The sequence below is a fragment of the Helicoverpa zea genome, chromosome 12, assembly GCF_022581195.2.
Source record: "Helicoverpa zea isolate HzStark_Cry1AcR chromosome 12, ilHelZeax1.1, whole genome shotgun sequence".
Classification (NCBI taxonomy): Eukaryota; Metazoa; Arthropoda; class Insecta; order Lepidoptera; family Noctuidae; genus Helicoverpa; species Helicoverpa zea.
In genome coordinates this window covers 8,544,978-8,558,081 of record NC_061463.1, presented here as the reverse complement: position 1 = coordinate 8,558,081, position 13,104 = coordinate 8,544,978, and the positions used below count along the sequence as shown (strand labels likewise).

The 13,104-nt window shown below is 35.8% G+C and overlaps 3 protein-coding genes across 5 annotated transcripts; 1 reads left to right on the top strand and 2 right to left on the bottom strand.

The window, feature by feature from the left end:
• Positions 1 to 611: 611 nt before the first annotated feature.
• LOC124635302 (mpv17-like protein 2) lies at positions 612 to 3,913 on the bottom strand. 2 transcript variants are annotated; one of them, XM_047171169.1, is made up of 2 exons: positions 3,693 to 3,900; positions 612 to 1,541 (listed from the first exon to the last, which is right to left on the bottom strand). In XM_047171169.1, exon 2 carries the CDS (start codon positions 1,536 to 1,538, stop codon positions 891 to 893), a length of 648 nt encoding a protein of 215 aa, XP_047027125.1. In that variant the 5' UTR covers positions 1,539 to 1,541; positions 3,693 to 3,900; the 3' UTR covers positions 612 to 890. The 2 variants fall into 2 exon arrangements, with proteins under 2 accessions (XP_047027125.1, XP_047027126.1); XM_047171170.1 differs by lacking the exon at positions 612 to 1,541 and adding an exon at positions 2,610 to 3,272 and having other exon boundaries at positions 3,693 to 3,913.
• Positions 3,914 to 4,262: 349 nt separating this feature from the next.
• LOC124635034 (nuclear receptor coactivator 5) lies at positions 4,263 to 8,192 on the top strand. Of its 2 annotated transcripts, none has more exons than XM_047170788.1 (8): positions 4,263 to 4,447; positions 4,607 to 4,889; positions 5,191 to 5,321; positions 5,956 to 6,126; positions 6,599 to 6,722; positions 6,892 to 7,091; positions 7,319 to 7,491; positions 7,658 to 8,192. In XM_047170788.1, the coding sequence occupies exons 1-8, from the start codon at positions 4,441 to 4,443 to the stop codon at positions 7,898 to 7,900; spliced, it is 1,332 nt and encodes a 443-aa protein (XP_047026744.1). In that variant the 5' UTR covers positions 4,263 to 4,440; the 3' UTR covers positions 7,901 to 8,192. The 2 variants fall into 2 exon arrangements, with proteins under 2 accessions (XP_047026744.1, XP_047026743.1); XM_047170787.1 differs by having other exon boundaries at positions 5,188 to 5,321.
• LOC124635033 (cell division cycle protein 27 homolog) lies at positions 8,190 to 12,582 on the bottom strand. The gene is made up of 4 exons (XM_047170785.1): positions 12,399 to 12,582; positions 12,245 to 12,320; positions 11,938 to 12,085; positions 8,190 to 10,990 (listed from the first exon to the last, which is right to left on the bottom strand). The coding sequence occupies exons 1-4, from the start codon at positions 12,420 to 12,422 to the stop codon at positions 9,115 to 9,117; spliced, it is 2,124 nt and encodes a 707-aa protein (XP_047026741.1). The 5' UTR covers positions 12,423 to 12,582; the 3' UTR covers positions 8,190 to 9,114.
• Positions 12,583 to 13,104: the final 522 nt, after the last annotated feature.

Here is a 13,104-nt window from a genome sequence, read left to right as displayed (position 1 = left end):
CATTTCTGAAAACACAACTAATCATTTTAGTTACATACTATCTTTAAACATACTGGCTTCCATGTACCTACATATTATATGAAATAAAAAAAAAAACTGTTATTAAAACACGATAATCATTAAACATTAATTGATTCTAAATACTGAAAGACTTTCATCAAATACATAAGCTATATTCTGCGTGAACTGCAAAGGTTTGCACACAGACTTTTTTTAAAGCAGTGGGCAGGCAAACATTCTAAGAAGGCCAAATTCTTGTTTTTTTGTTACTTTACCAGTTTTTATTAATTACAGTTGGATTTAAGAACTACATCTACGTTGATGATTTATGAACATTATACATTCTATTAGTCGATGTCACGCGAAATGGACAAGGAATTGGGACTAGTCGTCATAGTAAACATTTTTTGGCTTGCCAAGACCTACGCAATGGTACTAGAATCAACACTGTTGGACAGGGTACCAAAACGCCCATCGTCCTTTGCATACCGTGTATGTGTACTGAGTAGTAGACCTTCCCAGTTAGGATCATAAAGGAGATAGATTAGAGGCTGTATAGATAGAGTAAGTAGCGAAGTAAGTAGGTGTGTTTTAAATAAAAGTATATCAGGTATTGTGTATAAATTTTTATGTCAAATACTTATTTGGCATTGAATAAATACATAAAAAAAAATATATTACAAATGTTACAGATTACATTAAGTATACACCTATTTTTGTACGTAGGTAAACGTTTTATCACAGCATAGCTTATGTCGAGGTACTTGAAAACTCTGAGAGGACGTACCACACCAAAACGGAGTGACGACAAATTGACAATAAGTGCCATTATAAAACTAATCAACATGAATTTACTAATACATTTCAATACATCCTATTAAAAACCTTTGTCAAGATGCATGAGTGATCATGTTTGCCGTTTCTTTCGCTGCAGTTTTCGCTGGTTTAGAATGTTTGACTTGAGAAGTGTAGACATCATATCCTAATGATATCGTGTTGTCGTATAGCACTCTGTACTTCGTCGGCAGAAAGTAGAAATTGATGACTTGTGCAGGTGGCCACACCATCCACTCGGCACGATACAGTTTCACGAACTTATCTTTCACTTCATCCTTGAAATTTTCAAGGGGGTGCTCTTCGAACAGAGCTAAACTTCCAAAAAGTGTGACTATCATGACCGGCGAAAATATGAACTGATCAAGGACCAACTTCTTTATAACCATGTCCACAGTTTTGCCCACTAAAAACTTATCTAAAATTTTATACCAATGATGACACAACACACCCACTGCAGCACCAGAGAATGCCATGTGCGAGCATCTCTTTAAATCGTAATGAGTTTGTTCTTTGATAAATATTTCATAACTTTGTTCCATTAGGTCGCCTACTGATGATAGTCCTATTGATATAGTAATATTTGTACAAAATAGAAATTTATCACTGAATGCAATATTAAGAAATCTTCTGAACTGTGGCACTGAAGTACTTCTCCGTACATTCGCAGTTAGATTTCTCCATGTCGTGCTTAGTACTTTCATTATCTGTAAATAAAAACATTGTTATGATTTTTGAGCAAACTATTACTTATTTGCTAACATGACGTGGTGTCAGCGCAGGCAATAGACCGCGAGGCTTTCTGATATTATGGCCTGCAGATAATCCTACTGATTTACAGGTGGCCAGTTATTTTGACAGCTATTTTACCTCTGCAGAGGTCGGTAATACAACCACCCGTTATAAAAAGGTTTTATTAATTTATGAATTCAAGAATAATTTTGTTTGCTTCTGCGGGCCACTGCATACGTGACTAGATTATAGCTCCGCAACACATGCGCTTTCCTATACATTTTGTATGAAACGATATTTGCAAAATTTTCTTTTCCGTCTCGTCCGTAAATAAACCCTCTTTTTCTTTGAAATTCGGCAAACTTGACCTACATTAGTTGCCTAATCAGTTACATTCATGTCGGTCTATATTGCTGGTATTACCTATAATTACTATACCTACACAAAGGCAGAGTTCGCGCAACGATAGATGACTCAAGTCCGGCCGAAAAATTACGAACTATTTTTGCTTGTAACAACTAGGCAATGGCATAGGCACTAGCATTGCGTCTATGGTAGATGAATTGTGGCGCGGGCTACATATTTGAACTGGTAAAACCAAAAATTACTTAAATAAACTTATTAATTCCATCAGTAACCGCCAGCTGGTGCCACTTTTACAGATACAACCCAACTTTCTTCTAGCCATTCAAACAATATACCCTTTTCTTGGCATTCAAAAGACATAGCTCACTGAAACTGGTTCCTAAATAGCCTACACTACTTACACAAAGTTGAACAATAATTTCTGGGATAACAGTCTGCTGCAAGTTGTTTTCATATTAGAAAGTGAACATTTCAATCCAATGTTCACTATGGTGTAAAGTAGTAGCAAGCAGTCCTATCTATATAGTCCACAGAGTTATCATTGCATTGATTTAATTAACTAGTTGAACTTTTAGTAAGTTAAAAAAATAAAACTTTTTTATAGCATATCAATTTATTGTTAATAAATTATATAAAATCATAAAAGCTCTTACAAAACATGTATAAAAAAGTAAAAACTCTTATTTCAGACTTGCATTTTGTTTTTACATGGCTCTTTGGTGGGTAAGTTTTCTTTTTTCTGCGTTTTTTCCTTTTCATGTCTTTTTGAATGCTTAACATGAGAAGTAAACATATCATATCCCAAAGATATTGTGTTATCATAAGCTACTCTAAACCTGGTTGGCAGAAAGTAAAAGTTAAATAATTGGGCAGGTGGCCACACTACCCATTCAGCTTTATATAATATCCAAAATTTATCATGAACTTCTTCAGTGAAATTTGCAAACGGATCATCTTCAAATATGGCTACTGTGGCAAAGAATGACAAAATAACTATAGGAGAACATATTAACTGATCCATAAGCAATTTCTTTATAGCCATATGTAATGTTCTGCCAATTATAACTTTATCTAATACAATGTACCAATGATGACATATAACACCTGCCGTGCTGCCTGAAAATGCCATTTGAGCAGTGCGACTGAAGTCATACCACTCAATAGATTTTTCATGGACTTCATAAGACTGTGCTAGCAAATCTCCACAGGTTGATATACCCATTGATATCAAGATATTGGTGTACAACAGATACTTGCGACTAAAAGCCTTGTCTACAGCATTTCTGTATGTGATTAAGACTTTGGTAAATAGTCTTCTTGGCGTCATAATAGACAATCATCTAAAACAAATCAGTTAATTTATAAGTTTGGGAAATATCTGTTTGCCAACAATATTTTGCTGTCAAGGGGCCTGTGACATCTTAATCGATTTATACCACCCTGTTCACCTGTGCTATTCAGTGCAACAAAATTAGCGTATTTATTCATTTCAGAAACAAATCACCCAGGTGATCAATGTGGATTACACCTTATAGTCAATAGCTACGTAAAAGAAACACTGCTGCTCAATTTTACGTAATACGAGATCGATTAGGTACTGTTAGTTTTATTAATATTCTTAAAATTATTTATGTGGTTAATAAGAATTAGTTACAAATTATTAAAGATCATTAAAGTATGGAACAGGAGAATTTTATTTTTTGTTATATTATAGCAATGTAAGTGAATCTGTTTACATGAAATTATAAAAATGTACTTACATTAATAATTTAACTTAACGATGAGGCTTTACTTCAAATAAAAATCGTACTATCAACAAATCGTACGTTATTATGTATAATTTTATTTATTACAACACAACATTATGTAATAATGCAAATATAAAATTGATAGAATTTCCTGATAAATCCTAACCTCATAGATTCTTAACCTCGACAATTCAAACATTCCCGATATCACCCAAAAACCATGCTGTCAGGTGTCAAAATCAACGCTGTCAGTTAGCCTACTGTCACTGTCAACTCAGACGATCAATGGTATGGAGGGAAGAATTACGAAAACCGAAAACAAAAACCGTCATGTCATAGAGATAATAATTTTTATTCCAACGTTTTGTCAAAAAGCTATGATTGAATATAAACTTAATTTATTACACAAAGACCGCCTCCGAACACCATGAATATGAACAGTTTAGTAAAAACTGGTTGTCAGCAATAAATAATTGGAAAAGATATTACATGGCATGACGGCACATAACATTAGTCGCTTCTCTTAATATTTTAGATTTTTCTTTTCTGTTAACCTCTACCCTCCATAGTTTTGTTGTCTATGGTCTTGGTAGAGCCGTCAGTCAACCGAGTTGATGTTGTTTCTCGTCTTAATTTTTTTAATTTCAATGTAATTAACAATAACAAAATAATAAATTAAAGTCCATCTTATATGTGTCAAAGTTTGACTACCGAGTATTGAGTAGAGTGTAGGCTGTAAATATATATTGAAAACCTAAACATGGCAGGTAAATAAGGGTAGCGTCGCTGAAATCGTAACACAACCTGGTTGCTCATTAGCATTACTTCTTTACATCATAATTATTATAAATGATGTTTACTGAGCTTACAGTATTGTTCGCCGGGCTTTCTGGCAGTTATTGTAAGTGTTTAGTATTTCTTTGCAGATAAATTAACTTTAGACAGACATGCTATGAAAGACCGGGCGACATCTCATCTCCGTATATACGTTGGAGGCTTACAGGACAGCGCAACTATCGATGAATTGTACGAACACTTTATACAATTTGGCCAAATCAATGGTATTGTGATAAACAGAAACTTTGGCTTCGTACAGTTTGAAGAGGAATCAAGTGCTCAAGAAGCTATCAGTAAAGCCAATGGCAGTATCTTCCAGGGGAAAAGTCTTAATGTTAAGACTGCTCAGACAAACCTTACTGTTGAGAAAAGGTAAGTTAGTTCTTTACTTTATTGTGCAAGTTGAATATTATTAAAAGATAGATATCAATTTCCATGTCTCCTACATAATTATTCTTTATGTAGTAAAATTTTCAAATGTTTATGTTAAAATTTATGTGTATACTACAGTATCAATACATTTTTTGTACTCATAAAATGTACTCTAAAGATAGATAAGAACAATTACTTCAGGAACAAATAAGATGGACCATTAAAATGCTTGAACGACTCTTATTTAAAATCTTAATAAAGTACTTGGTAGCAACTAGAGTATTTTTTCTGATTTCAGTAGGCATAATGACCAAGTGGCTATGCAGCCAGAAGTACCACCGGCAGTTGCCCTCAATGACAAGCTACCTTTGAATGCTGATGATGGTAATGAGGAACTTTATGATAATTTTGGAAACTATATTGGTGACCAAAGTAAGTATTATGTTTCTAGATTGAAAAAAAAATCTTTCTCAAGGATTGCACTAATGAGTATTATGAAAGGGGTGAATGTTGCTGGCTTAAATGCCTGTATGCTGCTAATTATAAAGTCAAGTGACCTGCATGGATCCATGCACTGGCATACAATGGGTTTAGAGATGAATCTTTGCTTTATCACAGTTGACGTTGATAAAGCATGGTGCATAAAAACTTTGGGCTTTCATTCTTCATTAGAATAAGGGAGAGTTATATGCAAATACAATAAATAATTGTAACTGATTAGTAAGTGTAAAACATTCACTGTATAGATGCCTTTCATTCTAGGCATTCACAGACAAAGTCTGGTTAGGCAGTCCACTACTTTCGCCAACTGAACTGAACTGCAAGATGTAATAAAAGCATATAACATAGTCCACATTATGTATTTAAATTTTGTGTGATGGCAATTTTGTCTGCAAATGTGAAGGACTGACTCTCCCACTGGGCTAAAGTCCCACTTTTGAGCTTTAAATTATTTCATTTTGGCCAGTTATTATTTGTTGAAACAATAATGTGTAGAAAAAAAAATAGTTAATTTAATTTATTTATTAATTTGAATTTATTTTACAATGTTTAATGTAAATAACAGATTACAGAGAGGAGGAGTATGAGGAAGGGTATCAAGGCAAGCCCGGGTGGGAGGGTCGCGGCGGTGCGCGAGGCCGCGCGGCGCCGCGTGGAGCTCGCGGGCGCGGCGCCCCAGCACGCGGCCGGGGCGCGCCCGGCTTCCGCGACAGATCTCCTGTTGTAGGGGGCAGAGGTAAAACTTAAATTATTATTTCCATTTAGTTTATTTCAAATACCAAAGTTCTGACAAACACTACATTTATACAAATATGAATGCACTGCTTTTACTATACATTGTTTGATGCTGATGATACTGACCTACCTGCTTCGAAATATTCCAATACTGTTTTCCCGCGGTTTCTCCTGCGTCTGGTTGGAACCACTGCCCGTACCGGGATAAATATAACCAATGTTAATTAAAATCCAAGAAAAACATCAAATGTACTGAACAGTACCTACTTTAGATGCTACACTAATGCCTTGAAATTCCTAATGTATAAACATTGTTTATAAATAACAGGTATCATGTGAAGTGTGTCAAATTACACAGATGATAGCAATTTTTTATAACTGTTGCTTTGGTGCTCATTTGTGTATTGTTTCGCACTTGCTTAGGACATGTTAAACCTTAATTAAACTAATAATATAATATCTGTTTCGTAAAGGTGGCGACTGGAAAGAACGAGGTGGTTACGATCGGTATCAACAACAGATGTCGGATTACCCCAGAGCCCTTCCCGTCACAGAGAGAAACGACTGTGAAATTATCGTCGTCTCCAAAACGTTAACGTAAGTAACCAGAAGAGCTTTTAAAAACATTTTTCTTCTTTGGAACAATCAATATTTTGAAATCGGGTCATTGAACTCATAAACTTTCTTAATAATTCTTCTAGCTTATCTTGACAACTATTTTACAAATATTTGTTTGACCACAACAATTTATTAACTGTCTTTTCAGAGAGTATGCGGAATATATCGAAGGTCGTCTCAAAAGATTAGGCATAGTAGTAGACCTTCTATTCCCAATGGAAGATGTGCCGATCGGCAAAGTGCTTGGAAACATAGCATCGCGCGGCTGTCTCTATGCCGTTCTAGTCATGCCACAGAATCAGGAAAATAGATCTTTAACCTTGACTATACTTCACGGATTACCTCAAGGTGAGTTTCATGTTTCGCGAACTGGTGCTTTCGCGTGACGAACATTTGTGTCCAAGACATTTCACTCCAAGGGTAACTAGATTTCACAGGGAACCCTGATCTTTTCCATGTATAGTCAATTCATTTTACTGTGAAAACTTAACACTACAACATATTTGATATGCTAAACGTAGGCCTCCTCTCCATTAACATTACCATGCGCCATTAATTTAAAATTTTGTCTCCAGAGCATCGTAACATGCCATTGGAGGACGCCCTTCAGCTGCTGTCGCGCAACTTCCAAGAGGTACAGAGAGGCGGGCCCTCCGGCCGCGAGGCGGTGTACGCGCTGCTCGGACAACTCGCTGACGGACGCACTCTCACCGTCATGCAGTACGATAAAGTCATTGAGTATCTACAGGTAAGTCTACAAATTCTGCGATTATTATGGCTATACTACCTTCTGCCGGCAGTAGTTTTTGAGATTGGCGTGTTCCAGCAAATAAAATCTTCAGCTTTATAATATTAGTGAAGATTTGGTTATCCAACAAAATTTTCGTAATTAATCTTTGCAATTTATCATCTAGGAACGCAGAGAGCAGCAAGTGAAAATAGAGCTCGGGGAGCCTCTCACTTCAGCTCCGACTAACAAAACACAAGTAGACCTCCAGCAGAGGATTCTAAGCATATTGAATGATAAGAAAGTCATAACCCCGACGGAGCCATCGCCCCCGGCCGCGCCCGCCACGCCCGCGCCCACACAAAACAAACTTCTCAACGACCCCACTGTCAGAAAAGCATTAGATTCAATATTACAGAAGTTTACTTAGACTGATAAGTGTAAGATACTATTATAATATAAGTGTAATTTTGAAAAGGAAAAGCCCAAATTATATTTGTGGATATACTGCTGAATTTTATTCAATAGAATATTTATATGTATTTGAAAACAAGTAAAAACTGAATTACTGTTTTAATTATGAAGAAAATGTTTATTACTGACAACTTTATGGATTTGTCTTAGAACTAAAATTAAGCAAAGGCGGCTTTTTCTTCTCAGTAGATGCAAGATTGCAGGTTGCACTTTTGTAGCATTTACTGCCAATAAAACACATGACCTAAGTTACATCAGTTTTATTTTATTTATTAAGTTCATATATAATTAGAGGTGGTCTAAACAAATTTGTCCACAGAGCTAGCAGTTCCATTGGTGATTTCAAGTGACAAACAGTGCTATAATAATTAATTTGTTATTATTTACATACACACACGAAACGGTTTTATATTGATGCTAAGAACTAAGATCCAGGTTTACTCAAAAGGAGTTGTAGTACAAAAATGTTTTATTGGTTCACATATTGTATTTTCAATGACCCCAGCTAAAAACTAACACCCAAAGCTGTTTCTGTCACAAAAATAAAGTCTACCCGTCGGGACCTTCACAGTATAACATTGTGTAAACATGATTAGTAGATGTGTATATTTATTAACCCGCCAGCGGTGCCCCAGATCTCATCCTGCAGGGCATGATTTCTATGTACAAATATATGAGGACAACAATTAGTAGAATTTAGATTTTAGGAATTCATTATAATTATGGCATTGTAAGAATTTGCAACTTCAATCATTTAATGGTAATTGGCTCTATATTATATGATTATTATTTATAACATCATCCCATTGAGATCAAGGCTCTGAGTCTTTATAACTTTCAAAAGCATCATCTTTTTAAAAATTATATTCTTTCATCTTTCTAGAAGTTATTAGCTATACAAGATATATATAATAAACTAGGATAACATTACGAATATCCACATCTTACTCTATATAAACATATCCACATTCGCCCTTACTACTACAGCGACTAAATGCCACCACACCCATCTAACTCCATAAAGCTTTGTTGGAAGAATTTGGTGTCAGTTAAGAGCTCGACGGGTGAGAGCGATATTTACATGGGATCAGTCAGGTATCAACTGCATTGCCAACCACTACAGAGTAGGCATTTCTGCAATCCTTGAAATCCTTTAAAATACGTCATCAGTTAAGTTGATCTCTCTGGTGGGTCTTCTTGTTTAGAAGGATCAAAGCCCTCTTTTATGTGCCCCCCTGTGCCTTTGGGATCTAAATCTGTAGCCCAGCTGAAGTGCATAAGTGCTAAATGAGAATTACCTAATTTAATGTGAACTTTTCCAAGTAAATAATACACTAATGATTCTCTTGGTGCAATATCCTTCAAGTGGTGAAGATCTGCTAAAGCATCTTCTGGTCTACCGGCACGTAATAAAACAGAAGCTCGATGGAAGCGACACAAAGGATTCTCAGTGTCTATAGCAACCGCCCTTTCTAAGGTTGCAAGGGCGCGATCCATTTTGCCTAAAGCTGCTTGTGCTAATCCTAATTGGCATCTTAATACTCCTGAATGGGGGTGTATAGTGAGAGCGCGACGAATATGCACTTCTGAAGGTTTCCAACGTTCTTGGCGCGCGTACACTGTTGCTATACCAAACCACGCAACGTAATTACGCGGGTCAATTGCTACTGCCGCTCTGAAGCTTGACAGAGCCTTGTCTGTCTCCTCAGCTACTGCATACTCATGGCCTAGTAAAGCATGAGCGTATGCTGCTTCTGGATTCAACTGAACAGCTCGTTTGAAAAATTTCAATGCTGTTTCTCTTTCTTTATGTAGTGAAAAACAGTTACCTGCAGCGAGCCAAGCAATAGGGTCTTTCCTGTCCAGTTCGACTAATTCTTGAGATAATGCTGATAACTGTGCTTCTCTTTGTAAATGCCACAAACATGTACTATAGATGTCCATTCCTTCCGTACGATTTGGATGTTGTTTCCTAATTTCTGCAAAAATTTTAGCTGCTGCCTCATACTGAGCTAATTCATAATGAGCCTTTGCTATCATAGTCTGAACCCACGGAGAAGCTAGTTGCTTTGGTGATGTCTCTTGGAATATTTTTATAGCATTTTTGCAGTCTAAGAATGCCAGTGCTTTGTATGCTTCACCTAATTCTCGCATCAAATTTAACAAAGCTACACCATTGGAATTCTTTGGTGGGATTGTTGGAGTTACTGTTTCTACACTTTTATTTCTTTCATTGGTTTCCACTGAATTTGTTTTGATATTTTTGGCTGTGCGCTGTTTATTTTTTCTTGATGGACTCTTAGGAGCTACAAATTTTCTACTTGGTGATTTATTATTTTCTTTGACTGAGTAACTGCTATTATTATTACTAAATAATCTGGATGACCGCCTTGGCGCTGGCCCAAGGGTACACCTAGGAGCAGGACTAAAAACAGCATCTTTCAACTGCCCCATTTGTGCTCTTAGTGAATTTACTATCTTAGGTATGGCTTTCTGCTCGTTGGAGTCTGTTAAGGTTGGTGTATACAAAACAGGAGATTCTTCCATTGGCAGCATACCAAAAGAGGGTGAAAATGGAATGGGTGCCATACCACTGAACACACTGTGCATTCTCTTCACAGGAGCTTGAGTCTCAGGCGTGATGCTTGTGGACATTGTCATAGGGGTTCTCGTAGCTACATTGTTGGGTGTAACGTTAGTGTTTATAGCAGTATTGTTAGGAATGTTACTATTGATAAATGAAATGTTTTCTGAATTGCTGACTAGATTCACTAATGTAGTGACACCAAATGTAAAGTCAGTATTATTCATTTGGAATACTTGGTGGGGATCTACTTTCTCACCCATGTTACAGAGTTGAGCGAAGGATTTCCACATGAACGGGTTCAATGACAGGGCTTTTCGATGAGCTTCAACGGCTTTACTTCTTCTTTCAGTGAGATTATAAATTTTTCCCAAGAGTTGTAATGCATATGGAGCTTGCTCCCCAAACTCAGATGCAACAATATCAAGATTATTCCCAAGTGTAAGTTCAGCATCTTTATACCTGTAATAAATGAAAATGAGGTTCATATAATTACATAACTAAAGGCTGATTTACATTGAGTCAGTAACTGACGTCAGTCCACTGACAAGTCAGTGCTGACCCACCACTGCCATCGTGTAAATTGATTTGAAGTCAGTAAAAGAAATATCCTCGACTACTGACGAAACACTGACTTCGTGTAAATAGCACGCGTCAGTTTTCGGCGCCTACACTGACGTCAGTTACTGACTCAATGTAAATCAGCCTTAACAGAGTATAATGACTACATTCAAGTTTGCGTGTGTATATGTAACTATTCCATGTAAAACTGAATGGATTTTAAACATAATTTGGAAAATTAAAGTTTACCATATATCATAATGATAATAATATAAGTGTGAAGCAATTGGTGTGTGAAGAACTTTAAAAAATTTCAACAAAAATAAAAATTCTTACATATGACCAGTTTTTGAGTTTTGTCTCATATAGAATGACCAAAGGTAAGGCTGAAATAATTAGGGCACTTTTTGCTCTGGACCAATGGTTCCTCTGAAAATGAGCACTGAAGGTCAGCCTCTAATAATACCCACTCACAAAAGTGTAGACAGAGAATTCACATAGGCTCCTACTTCTAGGTCTATAAAGGAAAACCTAAATGTAACCCTAGGCCCTAGACCACATTGAAGTTGGGGTGCCCCAAGCAAGTGGCCAAGTGACCTTAAACGTTCATTTACGGAGGAACCATTGGTCTTAGGTAAAAAGTCTCCTGATGCTTTTTGCCTTATTTTTAGCCATTTCATATGGTAAATATCATAAACTAACCGTTTATAAGACAATTCTGATGACCTGAGTTCTTTGCTAAACCCTGACTGATAGTTTGAAATATTTCATAGTCTCGTGTTATCTTTGATAGATTGTCGATTTTTTTAAAGCGGTGATTAGTGTAATGGGTTCAAATGATCACTTACGATTTTAATTCCAAGAAACATTTAGCTAATAGGAACCTGGCCTGTGGTAAACTTAATGGTATGTTTTGCAACAAATATTGGGCCTCGTTTATTTTTCCAGCTCTATAGTAACAAGTTCCCAACAGGAATGCAGTTTCTTCCGATGCAACTGAAAAGGAAACTTCATGTTAATCATCAAATGTATTGCAAGTGCATAATTAATTTCGAAATCAAGAATTACGTAAAAATCAATAACAGCACATAAAATGCAGGTGCTAAACAATGATTACAATTGACAAATTAGATATAAAGATAGTATCTTAATTACCTTCGGCGTGTAGTCTCTCAGCCAGAAATATAGCATTGTCGTATTCATAATTATTCAGACAATCCCAAACGATAACCTGTGGGAATTTAAAATGAATTGAAACGTCTCCACAGAAATACTTTGACAGTTCTTAGAAAATTTGCTTTTAACTCACCTGTATAGGTTCCTGAACAATCATTTTGATAGATTGTATGCACTTATAAGAATGTAAATACTACAAAATATTCACATCGCAAGCAACGATTACTAAACAGTCACAAAATAAATTAGAGCGTATCTTTTACGACGGACATTTTCATTTTTGTTGATTGTCTATGATAGATAAATAAGTTGCCAGTAAAGTAATCAAAATAACTGCTAAAACTAATCCCACGGAATAAATACTTTTCCGGTTTTCACCAAAAAAAATTACTCTAGGGAATTTTATTGTATCATTCATTCATTCATATCATTATATCATTAGAAAAAAATATTGAAAGGTGTAGTTATATTGCAGATGCAAAGACTGTTTTTTTAAATGCATACTTAACTTTGTGGGAAATTGTGGTCTTTGATTTTATTATGACTCTGGACCATGCCTGCTATTTTTTATTTATATGTTCCTTTCCTTTTTTTTTTACAGAAACCCAAAGTATTTCCACAAACTCTTTCTAATTATTGAATCGTTTTTATTTCAAAGCAAAGTGAAGCAACCCTGAATGTTCTTTTAAAGATAGATGGCGTAAATCGACTGTCACGAAAAATCTTTACTATTTTTTATTTTTATGCATAAAATGCGCTTCAAGTTTACTATAATGTTTTACTACTAATTAAAGTCAAAGTTGGTATTTTTTATTTTAACAGTACAGTCGATGCTACCG